Raw genomic sequence first — 25,634 nt, 5'->3', positions numbered from 1 at the left:
TTACTGAATATTTTTCACCAGCTTCCCCACATATTAACATCTTAAGAACTGCAGTAGAATTATCAAAGTCAGGAAATTAACATTAATACAATGCTATTAAAGAAGCTACAGACTTTATTCATATGTTGCCAGTTGTCTCACTACTGTTCTTTTTCTGGCCCAGGATGCAATCCAGGATCCCGCATTGATTCAATTGTCATGTCTCTTTAGGCTCCTTTAATCTAGAACAGCTCCTGTCTTTTTTTGTCTCTCATGATTGGACAGTTTTAAGAGTCCAGGCTAGTGAGTTTTGTCTTTCATAACCTTGACACTTCTGAAGAATATTGTCCAATTATTTTGTAGAATGTCCCTCAACTTGAACTTTTTTCATGAAGAGTTTGAGTTTCTGCATTTTTGTTGAGAACCTCGTATGAGTGATACTGTGTTCTTCCAGTGCACCACATCAGAAGACACTTATGATACTGCTCTGTCTCATTATTGGTGATGTTAACTTTGAAAAGACGATGTGGTAAAGGTGATGTCTGCCAGGTTTTTCCATCGCAAAATTACTGCTTTCCCTTTTGTAACTAATGAGTATCTTGTGGGGCGGTCACTATTAGACCCATCCTCAGCCTGGTGGAGGCAGCCCTTCTCCCAGTCCTCTGGGCTGGGGATCATCTTTTCAGGCTCCAGTGGGCCTAAAATGACCTATCTCCTCAAATTTGTTTCTTCTGATGGCTCTACCTTCCATGATGTAAGCCTCATTGACTGTTGTTGGGAATATAAATTTGTACAGCCTTTGTGGAGGGCCATTTGCCAATGTCTACAACAATTTTATATGTGTATACCCTTTGACTTTACAGTTTCACTTAGACAATGAAACACACAGATGACATATGGTGTACTAAGGAAATGAAACACACAGATGACATATGGTATACTAAGGAAATGTTATAATAAATGAATTTCCCTTTTCTCCACATCCTTGCCAATGCTTGTTATTTGTTCCTTTTTTTTTTTTTTAATTTATTTTTGGCTGTGTTGGATCTTAATTTCTGTGCGAGGGCTTTCTCTAGTTGTGGCAAGCGGGGGCCACTCTTCATCGTAGTGCGCAGGCCTCTCACTTTTGCGGCCTCTCTTGTTGCGGAGCGCAGGCTCCAGACGCGCAGGCTCAGTAGTTGTGGCTCACGGGCCCAGCTGCTCCGCAGCATGTGGGATCCTCCCAGCTCGAACCCGTGTCCCCTGCATTAGCAGGCAGACTCTCAACCACTGCGCCACCAGGGAAGCCCCTGTTCCCTTTTTGACAATAGCCATTCTGACAGTGGGAGATGATATCTCATTGTGGTTTGATTTGCATTTCACTGATGATTAATGATGTTAAGCAGCTTTTCATGTGTCTGTTGACCATCTCTATGTCTTCTTTGGAAAAATGTCTAGCCAGATCTGCACATTTTAAAATCAGCTTGTTTGGTTTTTTGCTATTGAGTTGTATGAGTTCTTCATATATTTTGGATATTAACATTTACAAATATCTACTCCCAATTCGTAGGTGGCTTTTTCATTTTGTTCATAGTTTCCTTCACTGTGCATAAGCTTTTTAGTTTGATATAGTCCCATTTGTTTATTTTTGTTTCTTTTGCCTGAGACATATCCAAAAAAAAATTTACTAATATTGATGTCACAGAGCTTATTGCCTATGTTTTCTTCTAGAATCGAGTCTTACATTTAAGTCTGTGATCCCTATTGAATTTACTTTTGTGCATGGTGTGAGAGAGTAGTCTAGTTTGATTCTTTTGAATGTAGCTGTCCAGTTTTCCCAACACCGTTTTTTAAAGAGGCTGTCTTTTCTCCATTGTATATTCTTGCCTCCTTCGACAGATTGTGTAGGTTCATTTCTGGGCTCTCTATTCAGTTCCCTGGATCTGTGTGTTTGTTTTTGTGCCAGTACCACGCTGTTTTGATTACTGTAGCTTTGTAGTATAGTTTGAAATCAGGGAGCATAATATCTCCAGCTTTGTTCTCCTTTCTCAAGATTGTTTTGGCTATTCTGGGTCTTTGTGTTTCCATACAAATTTTAGAATTATTTGTTCTAGTTCTGTGAAAAATGCTCTTGATATTTTAATAAGGGTTGCATTGAATCTGTAGCCACTATGGAAAACCATATAGCGATTCCTCAAAAGATTAAAAATAGAATTGCCATATGATCCAGCAATTCCACTCCTGGGTAGTTATCTGAAGAAAACAAAAACATTAATTAGAAAGGATACATGCACCCCTGTGTTTATTATAGCATTATTTACAGTAGCCAAGATACAGAAGCAACCTAAGTGTCCATTAATAGATGAATGGATAAAGAAGATATGATATATATGTATGTGTATGTATACACACACACACACACAGTGGAATATTACTTAGCCATAAAAATAATGAAATCTTGCCATTTGTGGCAACATGGATCCACCTAGAGGGTATTATGCTTAGTGAAAAAAGTCGGACAGAGAAAGACAAATACTGTATGATTTCACATGTATGTGGAATCTAAAAAACAAAACAAATGAACAAATACAGCAAAATAGAAGCAGAATTATAGATACAGAGAACAAAAAGGTGGTTTCCAGAGGGGATGGGGGTTGGAGGAGGAAAGAAATAGGAGAGAGATTAAAAGGTACAAACTTCCAGTTGCAGAATAAATGAGTGGCAGATATTGATGCCAAAAGTCTTGTCTCTCTGGGCACCGATGCCAAAAAGAAATACGGAGACCGAGTTTTGGAGGAATGAGGAAAATGGCTTTAATCTTTGCCTAGCAAAAGGGGTAACAGCAGGCTAGCACCTCAAGAACTGTGCCCTTCCTTTTCTGGGAATAGAGAGAGGTTTCTATCCTGGGGCTCATGGTCTGCAGGTAGGTGATAAGGTTCAAAGCAATGAAGGACTTGCATTTTTTTCCTTCAGCAAATTCATGGCCAGAGCTGGTGTCAGGTGGCTCATCAGTGGGGTCTGGTGTCCCTGAAGTTATCGGCCAGTGACCTTCTTTCTGAAATGAAGAGTGCCACAAGGGAGTATAGGGGGAGAAGAAATGCCAGGTGCGAAGGGTGATTCATATGGAGTCAGAGAGTAATCTGCTTTGTGAAGGACAAGTCTAGCTACAAGTGTTTGTTAGTATAACAGCTAAAGAATAACCAGGATTGCTTAACTCTTTTAGGCCTGTTTATGCTATTTCCCCAGCCTGTTCATCGTTTCCTTATTTTACTTGTTTATCAGAAAAGAAATGTGTCATTTCTGTTTTTACTGCAACAATATGAAATGTACAGTGTGGGGAATATAGTCAATAATTATGTCATATCTTTGCATGGTGACAGATGACAACTAGACTTATCATGGTGTTCATTTTGAAATGTATAGAAATATCAAGTCACTATGTTGAGTAACAGGAACTAAAACAGTGTTGTAGGTCAGTTATAGTTCAAAAAACCCAATCACAGAAACTCATCAAAAAAGAGATCAGATGTGTGGTTACCAGACATGGGGAGTGGTTGGAGGGGGAATTGGATGAAGGCAGTCAAAATGTACAAATCCCAATTATAAGACAAATAAATACTAAGGATGTAATGTACAACATGATAAATATAATTAACACTGCCGTATGTTATATATTGTGTGAAAGTTGTTTGGAGAGTAAATCCTATGAGTTCTCATTAAGGAAAAAAATTTTTTCTCTATCCCTTTAATTTTGAATCTATATGAGATGATGGATGTTCTCTAAACTTATTGCAATAATCATTTCATGATATATGTAAGTCAAGTCATTATGCTGTACACCTTAAACTTATACAGTGCTATATGTCAATAAAACTGTAAGTAAATAAATATTTACTGTAAGTAAATTAATTAATTAAATGAATGAATTCTATCTATGTACACCAGCATGGAATTACCTCCAAGATTTACTGTTGAATAAAGAAAGCAAGTTGCAGAAAAATGTGTGTAATACAATCTCATCATGAACAAAAGAATGTCTGTGAGTCTGTGTACATGTATATTATACACTATTTTATTTATATATATATATTTTATATGTATATAGCTGAAATCTAGAAGAATGCACATTCAGCTGCTAATGGTGTAATCACTGCTATGCACAGGGATTAGGATGAGAGTGAGGGTACTAATGTAACTGGGAACTTTATGTTAGACATTCTCATTGTTGAATGATTTGATGTTTCACAACAAGCACAGGATACATTTGTAATAGCAGTAACAACTCCTGTTGCAGCCACATTCATCTTTGTCCAGAAGAGGAAACTGAGGTCCAGAGAAAGGGCCTTGCCCAAGTCCAGCCAGGAGGTTAGCAGCCAGGAGGTTAGCAGGGCAGCAGGAAGCAGACGAGAGAGGGAGACTGGGAGGGACCAGAGGTGAGCAAACAAGGCCCAGCTGGGGAGACTGTAGAAAACGTGCTGAGTGTTAAGGGAGAAGAGGGGCTGGGCCCTGCCTCCCCAAACTCTTGAGAGCTCCCTCATCCCTGAGAAAGTGGAGAACAGAGTTTTGAGACCCAGCATAGGACACAGTCCCTGAGTGTGAAGGACCTGGTGGAGGTGGCCATGATGCAGATTGAGGAAATGATGCCGAGGACAATAACTGCCTCTGAGTGAGATAGGGAGTGGGTGCCAGAGATCAGGGTGGAGCAGCCCGGGACCCACTATTTCCACCTTCAAGGCCCCCATTTTACAAATGGGACTGAGAACAGATAGGAAACCTGCCCAAGGTCACACTGGACTCCAAAGGCTGCTCTTCACTGCGGATGTGCCTCAGGCTATGGAAGTGCATCTTGCTAAGGGTCGATCCCCAAACTAGAGTGTGACCTACACTTACCTAGGCCTTGAACATCCTTAAAAAAAAACCCCACTCTTAAATTGAGAATTTTGCAACAAAATTTGAACACCACTGAACTTGACTAAGAAGGAACAAAAACAAAATAGAACAGAAAAGAAAAAAGAAGAAGGAAGGAAGGAAAAGAGGAAAGAAGGTATATGCAAATATCTTAGCTGTGGAACAATTCTGCTTTAACTCAGTTTCCTAGGACTAAGAGATATAGATGAGTGCAGAATTCTAAACTGTTCCAACCAGTCTGCAGATTTTATTCCTTTGTAAATCTAAAATATAATGAATATTTTGTATGGTGTTGTAAAGCTTAAATGGGGGGGAAGTAGGGTTGCACATTTCTGACTGAGGTATAAATTTAGTTTGTCAACTAAATGTTCAAATGCTTGCTGTCTCCTCAGGGTTGCCACTTGAGCCTGAATTTCCAATCTGCCCAGATAAAGAAGAGAGGATTTGGGAGGGAATTCTACTGGAGTGATGGCTCGGAAAAAGGTTAGTAGTTGGGATATGTACTTTTGGGTCAATGTTAGTGAAGTAATTTGCCTAAAAGGGGCAGAAATGCCGATTCAGGATCAATAAGAGGTAAATTTGGTTGTGTGGGGCAAGGTTAGATTAGAATTTTCAAAAGAGCCAGAGAATTTAACTTTTTGTGTTGTTGTAAATTAATTTTTATTCGAGTATTGTTGCTTTACACTGCTGTGTTAGTTTCTGCTGTACAGCAAAGTGAATCAGCTGTACATATACATATATCCCCTCTTTTTTGGATTTCTTTCCCACTCAGGTCACCACAGAGCACTGAGTAGAGTTCCCTGTGCTATACAGTAGGTTTTCATTAGTTATCTATTTTATACATAGTCGTGTATATATGTCAATCCCAATCTCACAATTCATCCCACCCACCGCTTCCCCCTTGGTATCCATACATTTGTTCTCTACGTCTGTGTCTCTATTTCTGCTTTGCAAATAAGATCATCTGTACCATTTTTCTAGATTCCACACTTACGCATTAATATACGATATTGGTTTTCTCTGACTTGCCTTACTCTGTATGACAGTCTCTAGGTCCATCCACATCTCTGCAAATGACACAATTGCGTTCCTTTCTGTGGCTGAGTAATATCCCATTGTATATATGTACCACATATTCTTTATCCATTCCTCTGTTGATGGACATTTAGGTTGCTTCCATGTCCCAGCTATTGTAAATAGTGCTGCAGTGAACACTGGGGTGCATGTATTTTTTGAATTTAATTTTCAATAATTGCTACTCTTGTGAATCTCTAATTTGTTGTGCCTGATCTGTAGGCTTCATCAGAAAAAAATGTGTATATATCAGATCTCAAAACTGAGGGACATATGAGAGCAACCACGGTCATAGGGATTAACTTGCCAACTAAGGAATGTTGCTTGCCATCCAGTTCCACAGGAATCAAGATACTAGCCACTGCAGTTACTGACGTATAGCAACACTCTGGAAAGAATTCAGGGTGAAGCTCAGGAATGAGGCGCTCTGTGCTCTGGGAAAACTGCGAGAACAGGCCCTCAGATAGTTACATATTTTCAGGAGAAATTTTTATGAACCCAAATTCTTGCACTGTCCCATGCTTAGAAAAGTACTAAAATCATTAACTGAGATATCTGATCCTTGTGACTGGTAGCAACCTTCTACAGAGATGTGTGCTTGATTGTACATATCCCTTCTCCAAAATCACATACCTCTTCCTCCTGGGCTCTAGTCCTCAGTAAGACAGTAAATAAACTCAACTCCCAGCTCTTATGTTGTGTGTGTGTGTGTGTGTGTGTGTGTGTGTGTGTGTGTGTGAGTGTTTCAGTTAACAAGCTAAAAAACAGAATGACATTGAGAACTGGCCTAGAAGTTAAGGCTCAAGGTAGCTGTTTCCCAGCTCTGCTGCTTATTTGCTGTGGGTGCTTGGGTAGTCAGCTCACACTTTCTGGGCATTCGTTTCTTCTTGTGCAAAATGAAGTGGCGGGTGTAAGGAGCCCAGAGGAGCTGAGGTTCTCAGCAGCAATGGCAGCTCCTTTCTGCTCATGTCACAAGCCTTAGGAAAGCAGCCTTGTTGGCAAGCTGGCTGTCTGCATTCCATACTCAATTGCCCACCTTGGAGGAAGATGAAGTTGGAGGCAGTCACGTTGCCTTGTACTCAGAGCCCAGGCTGGCAGAAGGCATACCTATCCTGGCTGCAGCAGGTGCTAAAGGCAGAACTGGGCAGTGGTTAAGACTTGGGGGAGTCAGAGAAACCTGGTCTCCAATCTCAGCTCTACCCCTTTCTAGACATGAGATCTCTGGTAACTTGCTGTCTCTGATCTGAGTGTCCTCTGTAAAATGGGGATGTTAATAGTACCCATGCCTCTTGGGCTTGTTGAGAGAATCAGATGAGATGTGTATAAATGCCTAGAACAGTGCTGGGCACATATTATATATTCAATCAATGTCAACTATTATTATTTTTGTTGTTTTTATTACTCAAAATCAAATCTTAACTTCCTACCTAATATAGGAATTCTTTCTATGGCATATGAGACAAGTGGCTATTCTCACTCTTCTTGAATACTTCCAGTGACAGGAAGCTCACTACTTCTCCCAGTAAATTGTTTCACGAGTGGATAGTGCTTTTGGAATTTTATGGAATTTTAAAGCTGGTACCTTATATAAATCTCAGGTTTAACTGCCTCATGAGGAAACCCAAGTTCAAGAGGTATCAATAAAAGATTTGCTCAAGGCTGCATGGCTAATTAGGTGGCAGCTGCTCCCTTCTTCTGCCTTCCAATCTTTTAAATAGATTTATTTATATTTTTATTTATTTTGGCTGTGCCGGTAGTTGCGGCACACGGGATCCCCATTGCGGCATGTGGAATACTTAGTTGTGGCATGTGAACTCTTAGTTGCAGCATGCCTGTGGGATCTAGTTCCCCGGCCAGGGATTGAACCTAGGCCCCCCTCCCCCACCCTGCCCTGCACTGGGAGCGCGAGTCTTACCCACTGGACCACCAGGCAAGTCCCCTGCTTTCCAATCTCATTCACTAAGTCCATTTTCCTTAGTGCATCTGAGAGCTTTGATACTGCATCCACCAATGCCCCCCACTCTCCCCAAAGAACAATTCCTGGAGGGCCCAGGCTGTCTGTTGCTGGGTCTCTTTGGATCCCAGATAATGTTAAAGGTTCATTGACTCACTCATGGTTGCTGGGATAAAAACCTCTATTTTAGAACTTCCAAATGATGAAGGCTGAGTTCTCCTTGCTGCATTTTCCAAGACAGTCCCCTCCCCGCACCCCAATGTCACTGGGATGATTCAGCTCCGCCCCATTCCTCAGCACAGCCCTTTGGTTGCCCAGCCCTCACTAGCCCCACTGGCCTCTTAATCTCCATCCTGATGCTGTCTGAATACGCCTGGTCTCACAGGCCCTAAAGGCCAACGCCCATTTCCCTACCTGCTCCCCCTAGTCTGGATGTATCGTCACACCAGAAGTGGTGCCCCTGGGGACAGTTAGAGCTGTCCTGAATGGAGCTATCTTCCCCACAGTGATTCCAGAAAAATAGCATGTGTACCTGATCAGGATAGGGGCCTGGCCACGCCCACCCCCAGAAACCCTCAGTGCCACTGACCTGACGTTGGATGATGCCTCATAGCATCATCAACAGCATCAGCCCTCCTGCCCAGCTCACTCGCTCTGTGCTCCTGATCTGGCCTCTTCCCCTCCCCCTCTTGAATTAATCAGGAAGCATCACTGTGATCTTTAAAGGCCAAGCTCCAGTGATTTCAGAGGAGGCCTCTCTAACCAGTCCCTGGTTAGACTCATGTTCAGATGGAAACATCTTTTCCTTCCAGATGCCATTTCAAAGGGATGTTTGAATGGATTGCTTACTTGAAGTAGAATTCAAATGATTCCTACACAAGGATTTAGATGGTGGAGTCCACTTTAAATATGTATTTCACAGAGCAAAATATTTCACTGTGAATATATGGATGCCAAAGAGAGATTTTATGCTATGGTTGCATCTGTAATTTACAACCAATAGGCAACAAACACACATGCAACAAACATACGTTTGGGAGTCACAGCTATCTCTTGACTCTTGGTTCTACCCCTCACTAGCTCTGATTGTTAACAAGCTACTTAATTTCATTAGGCCTCAGTTTTCTAATTAGGAAAATGGGATGCCAGGGCATACCTCCTAGGGGTTAAAGTGAGGATTAAATGAAAAAATGCAAACAAGGCTCTAAGCATAACGCCTGGCCACCCACTGACTGTTCAATTAATGTTACTCTTATTATTATTAACATAGAAGCAACATTCTGTGGGATTCCTGCAGATTCAAAGGATATAATGGGTTTACATAAGGAATGCTTGTCTCTGGCCTACAGTGTGTTTTGCAACAGCCATTACAGGATGCCAGGACAATACTAAATATGTTTCAAAATTGAAATTTCATAATATATTTATTTTCAGTTTCCTAGGAAATATTCTGTAATACCCAGAACATAAGCCCAGCAAATTCTTTTGCTATGCAGACATTAAAGCTTCATAAATGCTATAAATAACCTTTTCGGTGTACATGTGCAACGTATTACTGCTGCACCTTTAACCAATGGCAAGAACATCCCTAGGTCTGCAGAATGTTTACAATATTTGTACATTGCTATGGATACAGTATCAAAGGCAGGCGCCAGTAACATGAACAGGATGTAGGGGTTTAGGGCCTCTAACAACAATGATGGAAACTACTCTCACTCTTAATGCATCTTTCTTGGATAATATTTGTGAAATATTTGGGAGGTGAGCCATGCTGTTGAGAACATTACTTTGGATGTTTCATCCAATATGCTGACAGGCAGCTTGGTGAAATAGCAAGGAGTCAGAGACCCAGGTCTGACAGCAAATTGATTGTGTGACATTGGTGGTTACCTTTCTTTGTAGGCGCACAATTTCTCCCAGTGTAAAATGATGGTGGGGGGTGTCTATCTGAAGATTTCTGTAGTCCGTTCCAGCATTCTGATTACGGGTTGACCACAGACATCATTTGGTCTTATATCCTGTGTAGTTAAATGCAATTCTGGCTAAGTTGAACAAAGTTAAGACAGATTTTTGGAGGCATCTAAGATGAGCTATACTAGTTGGCCAGCCTGGACTTTCTTTTTCTACTGTTTCCTGTCTTGTTCAAAAGCCTTGTAAGTTCCAGTTGGCTCTCACACTGTCTTAGAGATGATTTTTTTCCCCTCCAAGGGAGCAATAGGGAATGTGGGCAACTCAGCTCTTTCTGGCAAATTGTCAAAAATTAACTGGAAATCAGATTAAGTTACCAAACTCACACTGTCCTAGGAGTCCTTCTCAAGATGCCGAAGTTTAGTAGCAATTGACATATGGCAACATATATATTACTATTCATTTAAATCAGAAATACTTGCTCACAAAACAGCAGTGTACATTTTCCAAGAACAGGCACAGCAAACACCTTGGAACTGTTGCCTGGAAGTGGGGGCATCAGGGAGATGGAGATAAAAGGAAATAAACAAAACGAGAAGGGAGTAGACACTGGGACTCAAAGACGTGAGATTTATCTAGGGTAATATAGCTGGTAAGTATTGGGTAACAGTTTGAACATAGTTGTCACTCAAAAGTCAAGGGTGCAACACATATATATGGAATCTAAAAAAAATATCGTTCTGATGAACCTAGGGGCAAGACAGGGATAAAGATGCAGACATAGAGAATGGACTTGAGGACACGGGGAAGGGGAAGGGGAAGCTGGGACGAAGTGAGAGAGTGGCATGGACATATATACACTACCAAATGTAAAATAGATAGCTAGTGGGAAGCAGCTGCATGGCACAGGGAGATCAGCTCAGTGCTTTGTGACCACCTAGAGGGGTGGGATAGGGAGGGTGGGAGGGAGGCTCAAGAGGGAGGGGATATGGGGATATATGTATACATATAGCAGATTCACTTTGTTACACAGCAGAAACTAACACAACATTGTAAAGCAAGTATACTCCAATAAAGATGTTAAAAAAAAAAAAAAAGCCTAGGGTGCTATTCCATTACACCCTGCTGCCTTTTGCTCTTAAGTGGAAACACCCATTACAATAAAAGATTGAAATGTGACTTGTTATTTATCAATTCTCTCAGAGGGTTGCTGTGTTGTTACTTTTCCCTTAGAAAGTAGAATACCTGCAAGATTCCCTCTTAGGGAGCTTTCTCTTTATCAGATCTTATCTTTTTGGGGTGATTTCATTTCCTAGTAGCAGGAAAGATAAGGTTAATTCATCTCGGGTTTTCTGAGGTTGTATCAAGGTGAAAAATTCTAGTTCATTGAGATTTTAGAGGACTCTAGAGGGTTAGAAAGTGGAAAGTTCCTCAAACTTTGGTTCTTTTTTTTTTTTTAGATGTTGGGGGTACGAGTTTATTAATTAATTTATTTATTTTTGCTGTGTTGGGTCTTCGTTGCTGTGCGAGGGCTTTCTCTAGTTGTGGCAAGTGGGGGCCCCTCTTTATCGCGGTGCGCGGGCCTCTCACCGTCGCGGCCTCTCTTGCTGCGGAGCACAGGCTCCAGACGCGCAGGCTCAGTACTTGTGGCTCACGGGCCTAGTTGCTCCGCGGCATGTGGGATCCCTCCAGACCAGGGCTCGAACCCGTGACCCCTGCATTAGCAGGCAGATTCTCAACCACTACGCCACCAGGGAAGCCCTAAAGTTTGGTTCTTTTTAAAAAAATTTATGTATGGTTGACTTACAATATTATATTAGTTTCAGGAGTAGAACATACTCATTCAATATTTTTATAGAGTGCACTCCATACAAAGTTATTATGAAATACTGACTAATTCCCTGTGTTGTACATGACAACCTTGTTAACATTTATTTTATACCTAGAAGTTTGTACCTCTTGATCCTTTTCATCTATTTTGCCCCTCCTCCCAACCGGCTCCCTTTGGTAGCCACTAGTTTGCTGATTATGCTGAGCAATGTCAGCAACTGCAGCTCCCAGTCAGCCAGGAGATAACAAGGGTAAACAACTGATACACTTACAACCATTCCATATCCACACAATCATTCCGTACAGTATTCATCAAATTACATCACATATTTAATACTTTATTATAAAATAGGCTTTGTACTAGATGATTTTGCCCAACTGTAGGCTAATGTAAGTGTTCTGAGCATGTTTAAGGTAGGCTAGGCTAAGACATGAGGCTTGGTAGGTTAGTTGTATTAAATGCATTTTCTTTTCTTTTTTAAAAATTTATTTATTTTTGGCTGCACTGGGTCTTCGTTGCTGCGTGCAGGCTTTCTATAGTTGTGGTGAGTGGGGGCTACTCTTCGTTGCAGTGCGTGGGCTTCTCATTGTGAAGGCTTCTCTTGTTGTGGAGCATGGGCTCTAGGTGCACGGGCTTCAGTAGCTGTGGCATGCGGGCTCTAGAGCGCAGGCTCAGTAGTTGTGGTGCACAGGCTTAGTTGCTCCGTGGCATGTGGGATCTTTCCAGAACAGGGCTTGAACCTGTGTCCCCTGCATTGGCAGACGGATTCTTAACCACTGCGCCACCACGGAAGCCCCTAAATGCATTTTCGATTTACAGTTCAATGTACAGTGGGTTTATTGCGACATAACTGAAGAAGCTCTATATTTCAACTTACTCTCATGCCCAGTTCACTTATCCTTCTGCCCTCCCTCCCAAACACACATACACATATACCCATCATGGAAATTGGCTAGAATGTATATAATTTAAATTTGGGCTTGTTTATATCCTTTTATTTTTCTTTGATGCCTCTCCTCCCTCCCTACCCTATATCTCTGGCAGCATTGCCTGACTTCTTTCCCTTTTATTATTTAAGGACTTTTTCCAAAAGTGTTTTCAATGTGGGTCTTTTTGTGTGGCAAACATTCTGAGCCCTTGAAGGCAGGGAATCTTTTTCCCATCACTTTCTCCTGTTTGAATGATAATTTGGCTGAATATAAAATTCTACATTCAAAGTAATTTTTCCCCAGTACTTTTAAACTATTTTTCACTGTCTTCCAGCATCCAGTGTAGCTGTTTGATATCTGTTCCTTGTCATTCCTTTGGAGGTGATCGTTTTTTCTCTCTGGAAACTTAGAATTTTCTCTTTGTCTTGATTATTCTCAAAGTTTATTGTTATGCCTAGGGATTGGTACGCCTTATCTCTTTTGTTTGGCCCTTTATAAGTCATTTCAAATAAGGTCATTTGGGGGAAATTACTCTCCATTATTTCTTCAAAAATTTCTTCCACTCCATTTTATTTTTCTCTCCAACTGGAACTAATACCCCTAGGCGTTGGCATTTCTATGTTTATCATCCACATTTCCAGGCTTTTCTTTTGTATTTTATGTTTTGTATTTTCCTGTGAGACATCCACAAGCTTGAGTCTACAAATTCTTTCTTCAACTACATCCATTCTATTTCACTTGTTCTATTTTCATTTAATAGGTTCTTTATTTCAACTATTTTATTTTTCATGCCTAATATTTTCACCTAGTTCTTTTTTGTGTGTGATTTCTTATTTGTATATCATATTGCTAACATATTCTCTTATTAACTCCTTATGTCCTACTTCAAGAGGATTTTTAGATTCCGGGTCCCTATGTTCCAACACTTCTGTTTCAGATGACAGGTGTGGCTCAGCTTATGCTTGTCATTCTCTGCTGTCCAGTGCTTTGGGCTTGTCATCTTGTTTTCCCTTGGGGCATCAACCAGCAGGTCTGATAATGCATTGGGGGAGGGCTAAGGCCAGGCCCTAGTCTACACTGAAATCAGTGATTTAAAGATGAGAATTCAGGAACCACAGAACCCTTAAAGAGTCCCTGTTTGATACCATTCCATTGGTCACTCTTTTGCCTGAGGTTTTCACTTTTGAACCTTTAGGAAGAAATAACAATGTAGTCCACAATCCTTGTGATTTGATTGGGAGTATAGGGGAGTGATTGCCTGAGGGCTGTCAGCCTGTTTTCATGAACTCTCCCCCATCACCCAGTGGGGCTTTGTGTTGCTAATATCAGGAGAAGCTGCCATGGACCCTGCTACTGCCCACTTCTGTGCTGAAGGGTCAGGCCCATAACAGTCTGCTCAATTTGAGGGAGAGACAAGAACAGCAGATGAAAAGTTCTCCACCAACCTAGTTCTCCCTGCTGCCCAAGGCTCCCCTTTCTCCACCTCTACACCAATTCTAGTCTTCTGTCCAGGATGGTGGGCGGGAACATTCCCTACATTTTCCCTTTGGTTTTAGGAATTCATACTTCTCTCATGTGTTTACTGTTTCTTCAAGTTTGATCTTGGGAGAAGGAGTCAGTGGCCTGAGCTGGTCAGCCATTTGGGCAGGGATCTCCCCTCAGTGTCCTCAACTTTAAATTGTTACCTCAAAGAGTTGTGGACGTTAGGTATTTCATATCGGTGTCTAGAATAAAAATAAATATTTGAAAAATATTGAGTTCTTTTTTACTTTCAAAAGACCTCAATCCCAAACTTTTATTCTCAAGGAGGGAGGAGTATGCAGATATGCCAACTGGCTAATTTCATCAGCTTTTTAAAAATTCTTTTTTAAAAATCGAAGTATACCTGATTTACAATATATATTAGTTTCAGGTGTACAACATAATGATTCAAAATTTTTATAGATTACACTCCATTTGAAGTTATTATAAGGTACTGGCTATATTTCTTGTGCTGTACAATATACCCTTGTAGCTTATCTATTTTATATAGTAGTTTATACCTTTTAATTCCCCATCCCATCTTGTCCCTCCCCCTTTCCCTCTCCCCACCGGTGATCACTAGTTTGTTCTCTATATCTGTGAGTCTGTTTCTGTTTTGTTGTATTCATAGCATTTTTAGCCCCACAGCAGTGCTTTTTGCCGATTGTCAGGACTCCAAGGATTGTTTATACTGAGTGCTGAGCTCCCAGTGAGGGTGTTTAGCTGTGCTTCTTATTGACACAAACATGTTGTCATGTCTAGAAATCAACCCCAAGCCTCACGAAATCAGGGTCAAACCATTTGGGTTCTTATTCTAAATTTTCTCTAAAAATCTTACTACTCAAAGTGGTCTGAAGATCACCAGGGAGCTTGCTGGACATGCAGAATCTTGGACCCGCTCCACACTCACTGAATCAGAGCCTGAATTTTCACAAGATCTCACAGAATCCATCTGCACCGTCAAGTTTGAGAAATTCAGGATACATCATCACCCATGACCAACCTTCCAGTAAAAACTATACTCTTGATGAATGTTACAGTTTACAAAGTTGGTTTACATAGATGATTTCATTTAAATTTACTATTTTATCTTCATCCCAGCCACAATGTAACATTATTCTTATTCTTTTTAATGATGAAATTGAGGTCCAGGAAGGTGACAGACTTGCCTAAAATCCTGTGTCTGGAGCCAGGTAAATCCCAACTTCAGTCTCAGTGGATAGTAGAATACTTTTTGATTATTAATAGCGTGCTGAAGGTAGCATTAGTATGCATGGTGATTTTAGGTATCGATGTAAAGTATGCTTTATTCTCATATGTATTAGAGAAAAATATAATGAACAAACTAACCAGGTGTGGCATTTCATAGTTATTATTGCTTAAGGAGATTTGTGTTCTGAGGGTGGTCCTTCCATGTCCGAGGTTCAGGGAACATTTCTCTATATTATAGATGTCACTCCTCTCTTTTATTTACAGCAATGTCAAGATTCCAATTTTAGTGACAATTTATATTGAGTAATTTTTTATTTACTACAAACATCCAGTGCAATGTGTTGGTACAGGAAAAAGTAAAAGTTCTTTCATGAATATTTCCCTGAACAGTATTAGTACACCAAAGGTATTTTCCACAATCCAACTTTATGCCTTACTACAAACAGAAATGGAGCAATTAGTATACTCAATCCTATTCAGAAAGCTTAAGAGCCATCTTTTTTTTTTAAATAAATTTATTTTATTTTTTATTTATTTATTTTTGGCTGCGTTGGGTCTTTCTTGCTGCGCATGGCCTTTCTCTAGTTGCGGCGAGCGGGGGCTACTCTTTGTTGCAGTGTGCGGGCTTCTCACTGCAGTGGCTTCTCTTGTTGCGGAGCACAGGCTCTAGGTGCACGGGCTTCAGTAGTTCTGGCACGTGGGCTTCAGTAGTTGTGGCTCGCGGGCTCTAGAGCACAGGCTCAGTAGTTTTGGCGCATGGGGTTAGTTGTTCCGTGGCATGTGGGATCTTCCCAGACCAGGGCTTGAACCCGTGTCCCCTGCATTGGCAGGAGGATTCTTAACCACTGTGCCACCAGGGAAGTCCCTTAAGAGCCATCTTAAAATGTTTGTGGATAGAATTGCAAATACAGTATTTTGGATAGGATTTTCAAGTGTCCACCGTGGAATCAGACTATAGATCTTCATAAAGAGAAATGTGAAATGATAAGTACACACTCTCATTGTCCAACGTTGAGAAAAAAGGAACCATAATTTTCAATTTGATGTGGACAAGGAGCCTTGCAGAGAGAAGGGTCTCATAGACTTACAAACATATTACTCAGGCGCCCTAGATTCTTTTTTGTCTGTGCTGATAAGAAGGAAAGGAAAAATGATATTTACAACCCAGTCTGCTCAACTAAGAGATTTAGTTAACAAGGTTCCAGCAAGGGCCCTGAGCAACAATAACAATGTGATTGCATTCCATGCTCTAACCTTAAAGGCAGGTTCTCCAACGTTTCTTTGGCGTTTTCAGGCCCTCCATGTAAATACATACAGGCTCCCAGATGGCAAGTTGTTTTGCTAAAGAACCTCTTTACACATCTAGAGTATAGCCTCTTAAACTCTAGACTTGTTTTAAAACCATGGCTTATAAAACGTTTGGAGTTGGATTGCAATGGACTCATAAACATGTTGAATGTAGGAAATAGTGTTAGTTTATAAATCTGGCCTGTTTTTAGGTTGTGAGGTCATTAGTTTTCTGTTTTTGTTCCCGCCATTGGGGCTTGCTTTTTTGTCCTTCCAAACTATACTTGCCCTTGATATATTTGGGGTTTTAGTCTGTTTGCCCTCCATGGTTGTTTCCAACAAGATGCCTCTGGCCTTTTCTCATCCAAACTCAACATAGATGTTTCCCCTGTATCACCACTGTGACTGCAACACAAAGCTGTCTCTTTTTGGTTTTTGCTTTAGACTTACTTCTAGGCTCCTGGACTGCGGGGGAGGAAGAGGCAGAACATGAGATCCAGTTAGTCTGGCCTCTGTGTGTTACCTCACCTCCATGGGATGCAGCTTATGGGTCTATGAAATGAATGACCTGCACTGTTTGCTAAGATCTTTTTTTGCTCTAGGCCATGATAATACCCCAAATAACAGCATTTTATACTTTCGGCATTTAAAAAAAAATCAGAGTACTCCTTTCACTTGCTGCAGACTACATCAAACACTGAATGAGATGTAGTGGAAACAGGGGACCAATCCTGCAATGAAAGGAGATGCTTATGTCCACCCACAACTTGGTGTACATGGAGGAGTTAAGTGGACTATAGACAGCTCTAGAAACGTAAGGAAGACCATATGTCCTACGACTAGGGCATTCTGCATTTCTTTATCAGTGAAAAAAAAATCCCTGCTACAAAGTTCCAGAATAGAGTCTTTTTGAGAAAGAGTAGAATCCAATGTGTGACAATACTATCAAAACTGACCAAAAAAAGCATTTGATTGGAGACACCATTCCCAACATTTTATTCAATTTAATACATTTCATTCAGTAATCTGCCATATTATCCTTGGCACCATTAATAACAACCCCTTAATCACAAGAGAAACAGAGGGAAAGACTGGGAGTTATGTGCAGAAGTTGATTTCCACCAAAACCAGTTCATAGTCCATCATCTTTCATGGTTGTGCTTTTACTTGAGGCCTCTTTTTTGGGGGAAGGGGGGCTGTTTCTCTTAAGTGTTTGCTTAAAACAAATAACATGACCTACTGTGTCATGGAAGGAAAATAAGGTCTAGTCCCTAGTGAACAAGCAGGCGGTCCTCCAGGAAAGGAGCCCTAAAGGCTCCTTGAGGTGAGTCAGTAACCCTCCTGCCCCAACCAGTCAGTAGTTAAGTTATAACCAGGTGAATGAGAGAGGTAGTAACTAGTTGGAGAACCCATAGTGTAGACTCTCTAGAACAGGAATGGCTGAGTGAGTCAGAACTGGAGGGAGACATCTACAGTGTCTGGAAAAAGTGACCAAGAATAGGAAAGTGTGAAAAAGGTACGGGTTTCCCACCAGGGGACCCACAGAAACATGGCGGTACCAGTCAAGGGCAGTCCTGCGCTTTTCTCTGATGCAAGGGTACACTGAATGTGTTCTGCAGTTTTCAGATAAAAATTGGAATGATGCTGAACAAGTGCAAAGTGAAATCAGAGTTTCCCTCCTTTGTTCGGTAAACACTGAGAGAACACCTGTGTGTGAGGCAATGGGACAGGTCTAGAGGAAAAGACGAAGCTGTCTTAAGATGTGGTCCTGACTTGAAGGTGGACATCAGATCCTGCACGTACAGAGCACTATGTTGGAGGGTCCGAGTGGAGGGAAGCATCACTTCTGGCTGGCAGCAGCAGAGAAAGCATTCCCCAGTCGTTCCTTCTTGGTTCCCAGGATGTCCTCTGTGCCTGTGTCACCTCTTGGCCCGCCCCATTCCAGGCACTTGCTTGTCTTCCTTATCTTTCTCCATAATCTGAAATGGAAGCCTGAAAGGAGAAGATCCCGCCTCACAGGTGTCTAACAAATGTGGGTGGAACTGATGTGTTATGGAAGTGTCACTCTATTTTGGTCCAGGTGGGTGGAAAAAAAATTGGGGGAAAGGAGAGCTGATAAGATGGTGGTGGTAAGGGTAAGGTGTTTTAATCAGAAGGTAGGAGCAAAGATATCCCAACAAGCAAACTTAGTATGTGGCTTAAACCAGGTGACAGGGAGAATGCCAACACAGCCAAGGACCGCAAGAAGGTAGCTGGAAGCCCTCTGCCAAATAGGATAGTCTGCAGAACTGGGAAGCTAAGATCTTTTCCTACTATCTACTCAAGTTTAACCAGAGCAGATGAAGAAAACAGTGAATAACTAGAGGGTCGTAACTTTCTAGAAAGATCAAGTAAACACAGCACCCCCCAAAAAAGGTGAGGCTGAATGTCAGTGTGGAGAAAGCTTTTGAGCATCTTTTTTATCTCCTAGGAACTTTATATGCTATATTTTCTCTCTTTTTTAAAATTGAAGTATAGTTGGTTTACAATATTATATTAGTTTCAAGTGTACAAAAACAGTGATTCAGTTTTTTTTGGATATCTTTTTTAAGTTTGTTTATGGCGTCTCGGTCTGTAATCAATCAAGTAATAGAGAGATGCCATCCCAAAAAGGAACGTCTGCAGGAACCAGAGGAGTTGAGTCCAACTATTCGTGATGCCTTTAGACCTAAAAAAAGAGAAAAATTTATCCACCAGAATTTTAATGTTATTGTCTTCTAGTTTTTTAAAAACGTATTCCTTCTATCTATTTTCATGGGGCTTATTTTGCGCTCTCCTCCAGCTTACTAACTTGAATGCTTAGTTCATTGATTTTCGTTTTTCTTGTGCATTTAGAATGGTACACTCTTCCCTGGGAAGCAATCTGGCTACTGCCTAGGACATGGTATTATGAAACTGTTTCTCACGTGATTTTGATGAGCATATAGGGTTAGAAAGCACTGGGATGGCTTCAAAGCAAGTGTTTTGGACCAGATGTAAATCTAGCTTGGCCAACTACCAGCTTGACCTTGGGCAAATCACTCTCTCTCAGAATCAGTTTTTTCGTCTGAAAAATAGGAATAATGGTATTTATCTCACCAAGTTTTGAGATGATTTTTGAGATAAGTTATCCAAAGTGATTAGTAAAGGGCCTGGCACACGGTAATAATAAATACCTGTTTATACAGCCATTCAAACGAAACTGCTGAACACCAAGCTCAAAAGAAAATGGCCCAGATGAAGGGAATGGTTTGCTACAGTCTCATCGGTATATAAATAAGTCTCATGTGGATGCCTTTTCATTTAAAACAAAATTTTAAAAAATATATGTAAAAATATATAATTTTCTACACTAACAGATTAAAGGAGAAAAATTACACGATCATCTTAATAAATGCAGAAAAAGCATTTGATAAATTTCAACATCCATTCTCAATACAAGTTCTCAGAAAACTTAGAAGGAGAAGGGAACTTCTTTATTCTGACAGAGAAGGTCTATACAACTCTAGAGAAAACACGAGGCAGAATGCTGAAAGCTTTCCCTTTGATTAGGAACAAGGCCAGGATGCCTACTGTCACCACTTCTGGTTGACACTGGACTGGATGTACTAGCCAGTGCAACGAGGGAAAAAACATAAATAAAAGGTATACGGAATTGAAAGGAAGAAATAAAACTGTCTTTATTTCTAGAGACAATTGTGTACCTAGAAAAAATGAATCTTTTAAATTATTAATGATGAACTATTAGATGAACAGATGAACTATTAGAACTAAAAAATGAATGTATCAAGGTCACTGGGTGTGAGGTCAGTAGAATCAACTATCTTCATACATTCTACCACCAAACAATAGAAAAATGAAATATATATGAAAGTGAGCCAGGATGTACAAGAAATTCACATTTACGCAGCATTATTTATAATAGTCAAAAAAAAAAACCCCCAAAACTAGAGGCTTAAAAGTCTGTCAGAAGGAGGATTTGTTAAATACATTAAGGCACATCTATATAATAGAATACTATGTACTAATGAAATGAGGTAAATTTATAGGTATAGACACAGGAAAACAGGCATATATGACAATAGAAAAAAGTTATACAAGAGTTTATATCTATATGTATATAGATATGGTGGCTATAAAGTCGAATGTTCAGTCAAGTCTTATGTCTGATTAAATGGAATTCATCAATTTCTTTTTATTGCTGGATAGTGGGATGTGGGGTAGGGCTTCCAATTGTTCTACATGTCTTCATGATTCTTTCACTTAAATGTATTCGTTCATAAGTCAAAAGGAATATTCATTCTGGTTTACAGTCACCAATGATACACTGCAACACGTTAGGCCATAAAGAAATGATTTCAGGAATGTGAGAATAGTGCCCTCACCTCTCTATGCCTCTTCTCCCACTGCCTATCAAAGAACTTGAGAGCAGGATTTTCAATTTGAGTCTTTTCGTTTTCATTAGAGGCTCCAAATGACGATAACAAAATAGGTGTAAAGTACTCCAACACTATAATGTGGAGGGCTGGACCACACACCTCCGAGCTAAGCTCTCACTGACAGCCTGAAGAGGCCGTTACAAGGAGGTATTAGTGCTGCGGCACTTCCTATCCCAAGTCAGCCCAAAGAACAGCTTCAATGGAACCACTCAGCCTGGCAAGAGTCCCCAGTAATTCGAGGGAGGCTTAATATCTAACTCAGACATTTAACTACTGGTACTTGGCTGCCCAGGGAACTGCACGCACTTGCAGATTTATCCTGCTGGACGGATAAGGAAGCTGTCATCGTGAGCCTTACAGGTCTTGTGGAAGGGCACTGGCATGGGTGAGCTTAAAAGCAACCCCGCCCCAGAGGCCTAACTAAAGGGTAGAAGAGATCTCAATAAAAGGGAAACTGCCCCCCACCACGACTCCCATTACAGATCCTAAGGGAAAACTGCAAGTGACATACTGACTGAGGTCTGAAGGAACCATCAAGGGAACTGCAGAAGGGAGATCCCTAGTGATGGGCGGTTTCTCAAAACTCCACCAAGGCTCCTTTGGAGAGAAAGAGTCAACAATGGGTATGCAACCACCACAGCACCCAGCGGCCTGATCACGAGGCAGACTGTGCTCTGCTTCCGCTAACTGCTCCCAGCACCCCAAGGGGCCACAGGCAGCTGTCGCTAGTGAACAGGGAACAAAGCTGGAATGAGAGGGAAGACATCAACTACCCCCTCTTCCCCCCAGCAGGCTGCTGAGCCCCAGCTGGAGGAGAACAGATGTTCTGAATTAGATAAAAGTTCATAGTTTTAATGAATAGACTGGACTTGACCAGATAATATGAGATAGTGACTGGAAAATCTATGCACCTGCTTCAGATTTCGTCCAGGGCTAAGGTGGGAGACAGACAGTAATCCTTGGGGGAGTGGAGACGGGCGAAAAAATAAAGCTGCTTTCTCCTCCTCTCCTACAAAGTCCAGCTTGTTTAATAAACCAGAAGGTGGAGGAACATAATCTATTTAAATCAGTTAGCACTTGTCTGGCATAGTGTGTACCCAAGAAGTATTCATTACTTTTATTATTAAAACAATAAAGTATCTTATTTTCCACTTTTAGAAGTAATACCGCAAAAACAGAGGTGGTAATTAATCTTGACCAGAAGAAAAATAATCAATTGCAAAGCAATCTGGCATTACTATCACCATCTCTTTCATTACACCATACTTTCTGTGTGCTTACATAAAGTCTAAATGTAAAGAAAAGCCTTTTCAGTTCTCTCACATTGTATTATCCTGCACTGGCAACTGTAGAGTAGGGTCTAGTCGCAGGACTTTTAGCCTGCAGTGCATCCCAGAATCACCTACAGACCTTGAAACAATAACATGTTCCTACCTCTGAAGCAAGGCTACTACGTTAGGATCTCTGGGCCTGGAAACCAGAGAAGTGAATGTTGAGAAAGCTCCTCAGGTGATTCAGTGGTGAAACTAGGCTGAGAATCATTGGGCTAGGTCAATACAGCTCTTTTTCAAACTAGAAGGCAACCTCTTAATCTTTTCTTCTAGTTGGGGCTATACAGAGACTTTTGAAAAAAAGAGGAAAAATCATCTAAATTAAATGACTAAATAATTGACTCATTAACACAAATGAATCCATTCATTAACTATTTACTGAGTACTCCCTCCGGGTACTGAGACAGGCTCAGTATTCAGTGTGGGGATTCAACTCTACCTAAGAGTGTTCTCAGCCTACAAGCGCATGAATTATTTAAATGTGGCTACTCTCAACTTATATTAGATACCAAGAGAAAAGCGACAAAGACCTATTAAAAACACTTACTTGCACAATACAATGGCATACAAGGACTCTCCCACGTGAATCAGCCACGCAAGCCAATACCTGAAACAAAAGTCAGCCTAGTTTAAGGTGATGGTTCTCTGCTGATGAAATCTAACACAGAAACCCCCAAGAGAAAGGTGCTTTCATGTGAACAAGCACCACTCTTAGAAGGCACCAGGGGCCTTCCAGGTCTACGGGGACACTGGAGCTGCAGGGTCCACACCCCATTTCTGCAGCTCTCCTTACCAGCTGTGCAGGAGGGTGTGATGATGCTCCAGCAAGTACTGAGTGAAGGGGCCCAGCGGCCCTAGGCTCTGATAAGGAATAGCCTCAGGCCAGAAGACCACCCACTGAAAGAGAACCAGAAGCACAGAATGCCTATTAGGTCACTTAAATCTATTTTTAACCGAGGCTATTAAATAATCCCGATTCTATAAGAACAAGTAACAGACCAAAGAAACTGAACTAAGTCATCTGGGCTTCCATTCTTTACTTCTATTTTCTGAAAGCGATTCTAGTGGGAGATTTATGCTGAGGAAACTCTGTGGTTATCAGATTTAGTGCCCAGGTTGGCTGACTTCTGTTATTAATGACTTCACAATTTAGTCCTCAACCTACTTTTCTGGGTATCTTTCCTGTATCCTTTAAATGAATTCTGTCTGCCAAACAAAAGTCGCTGCTCCTCTCAGTAGAGATTCTCTGTCTTCATGACACATCTATGTCATAACATGTATATCCTCTCTAACTCTTCTTACCCATTAAATTCTACCCATCCTTGAGGTTTACCCCCATTTTCCAAGCAATTCCAACTGCCTCAAACATTCTGCTTTGGAAGCCCTATCCTGACTTGGCAGGCCTAGAACTGTCCGTCAACTTGACCTCCTTCTTCTTGAGTTCTATTCAAACCTGGCTAAGCCCTAGTAACCGTGGGGACGCAAACACAGGTACATTTTCAAGCAGAAAGCTTGCAAGCCCACCGACCTTCCGCTTACGCCAATAACCTCGGCAAGCGCCAGGCGCGCAAGCGCAAGACCCCGCCCCCCCAACAGCGCCCCTCGCCCTACGGGAGCCTGGCGGGCCAAAACAGATGCACCCCGCCCTACATCTTACCCCGAAATATCCCAGCCCCAGGACCGTGACCAGCGAGGGCAGCGGTTTGGCTGTACGGAAACAGGAGGTAGCAGCCCCACCGGCATTCGCCTTCGCCACCACCATCTTGAAAGATCTAGACACCGAGTCATGGGGTGGGGAGCATTCCCTGCCTTCATATAGGGAAAGCGTGGGCAACCGGTTTCTCAAGATCTCAACACAGGCGGAAGGCGCGGGCAGACGGGTGCGCCTGCGTCTTCTTCCCGGGTCTAGTCCCCTGGCTTAGAGCGCTCGAGAGCCGCGATTGCGCCTGCGCGACCTCTCCGTGTCGTAGGTGCGGATCTTGTGGCTCAAGGCAGCACTCTGTCCCCTCGCATGGCCTTGCCCGGGGCCCGCTGCCCTTACCGTGTAATAGCCAAAGGAGAGGGTGATGACAGTGACCCAGAACAGACTGCTCCTCTGGAAGTACGTCTCATCTCCTCCTGCCTTCCCCATCGCTGCAGCACGTCCCAGGGAATGCCGAGCAGGTCACCTCTGCTCTGCAGGAAGGCAAGGATGGGGGCGGGGCCATGGCAAACACTCCTCCCTCCTCTCACCTACCTCCCCAGAGGGAGAAGAGTCAGTGGGCCTGAAACTGAAAACGAGTCTCCATCGGCTCTGGCCTGGTGGGCTGGGGAGACCCCTCTCTGAGTGTCACTTTCTGGGGCTTAAGATAATGCTGTTGGAATAGATGGTGCTTTATGCTCTTAATGACTATGGATCTAATTTTTGAACTTCAGCTCTGCTGTGCTCTGTGGGAAATGTAAAAAAAATTAATAAATAGAAAGTGCAATTAAATAGACTTGGGCTACTGGAAGGGGGAACTCTCACACTCTGTGACGTTAGCAGAGGCTGATAGGGAGAAGACCTGTCTTCTTTCCTGGCAACGACTCAGCCAAAGAAAACCCATGGACTCTTTGTTTTTTATAGCCTTCCCAACTTCCTTTTCTTCTTACAAGTGTTGTAAGAAGAACAACAATGTCCCTGGGGGGGACACACGACTTGTGCTGTGGCTCGCTGTGGTTGCAGACCCTAAAGTGTAATTCTTTGCTTATCGCAGAATAAACCCATCTTTCCTGGAGAAGTATTCGGCAGTCTGTTTGTTTCAGGTCAATAGAAATAATGCTCTTTCTCTTCATTAGTAAAGATGTATGGACCGATGTGGCACAGCACTTACAAGAAGGGGCTGTGGAACAGATACCTGGGTTTACTTTTACCTCCTGGCTCTGCCAGTAACATTTCGTGTAAGCTAACACTAGTTACATTACCCATCTGTGTCTTAATTTCTCTATCTGTAAAGTGGGGATACACTGGTTCCTACCTCAGAGGTTTTGGGTGGATTACATGAGTTAGTACTTGTAATAAAACCGCTGTAAAGCAAAGGATGTTGCCCACCATCCAGCTGTACAAGGAGCAAGTCATTAGCCACTGCAGTTGCTGACCTACAGGACACCCTGAAAGGAATTCAGGATGAAGAATAGCATGACGTGCTCAGTGCTTTGGGAGAACAGGCAAAACAGGCCCTTAGATGCTTAGATATATTTCAGGAAAAAATTTTTATGAACTCAGATTCTTGCATTTTCCCATAC

General features: G+C 41.8%; 1 protein-coding gene and 1 long non-coding RNA gene across 7 annotated transcripts in view; one reads left to right on the top strand and one right to left on the bottom strand.

Annotated features, from left to right (window-relative positions):
* LOC109548420 (uncharacterized) overlaps positions 1-25,634 on the top strand; it is a 126,809-nt gene that overhangs the window by 19,126 nt on the left and 82,049 nt on the right. Inside the window, exon 3 of the long non-coding RNA XR_012326559.1 lies at positions 5,259-5,349. This is a non-coding gene — a long non-coding RNA (uncharacterized lncRNA). The remainder of the gene's footprint in view (positions 1-5,258; positions 5,350-25,634) is intronic.
* Positions 17,550-24,556, bottom strand: TMEM254 (transmembrane protein 254). Of its 6 annotated transcripts, none has more exons than XM_004330301.4 (4): positions 24,412-24,556; positions 23,164-23,267; positions 22,918-22,977; positions 17,550-19,289 (listed from the first exon to the last, which is right to left on the bottom strand). In XM_004330301.4, exons 1-4 carry the CDS (start codon positions 24,499-24,501, stop codon positions 19,169-19,171), a joined length of 375 nt encoding a protein of 124 aa, XP_004330349.1. In that variant the 5' UTR covers positions 24,502-24,556; the 3' UTR covers positions 17,550-19,168. The 6 variants fall into 6 exon arrangements, with proteins under 6 accessions (XP_004330349.1, XP_019781350.1, XP_019781349.1 ...); XM_019925791.3 differs by lacking the exon at positions 23,164-23,267 and adding an exon at positions 21,555-21,636; XM_019925790.3 differs by lacking the exons at positions 23,164-23,267; positions 24,412-24,556 and adding exons at positions 21,555-21,636; positions 24,028-24,396.

This window comes from Tursiops truncatus, chromosome 16, assembly GCF_011762595.2.
Source record: "Tursiops truncatus isolate mTurTru1 chromosome 16, mTurTru1.mat.Y, whole genome shotgun sequence".
Taxonomy (NCBI): domain Eukaryota; kingdom Metazoa; phylum Chordata; class Mammalia; order Artiodactyla; family Delphinidae; genus Tursiops; species Tursiops truncatus.
The sequence above is the reverse complement of the archived record's forward strand: the minus strand, read 5'-3'. Positions and strand labels throughout refer to the sequence as shown.

Excerpts from the sequence above, each read along its gene's own strand:
- TMEM254 (XM_073793398.1), bottom strand. The coding sequence starts at position 24,132 with ATGGTGGTGGCGAAGGCGAATGCCGGTGGGGCTGCTACCTCCTGTTTC. Across the intron at positions 23,268-24,027 it reads TGGGGCTGGGATATTTCGGG|TGGGTGGTCTTCTGGCCTGA; the intron begins GTAAGATGTAGG and ends GTTCTCTTTCAG. Across the intron at positions 19,290-22,917 it reads TATGCCATTGTATTGTGCAA|GTCTAAAGGCATCACGAATA; the intron begins GTAAGTGTTTTT and ends CTCTTTTTTTAG.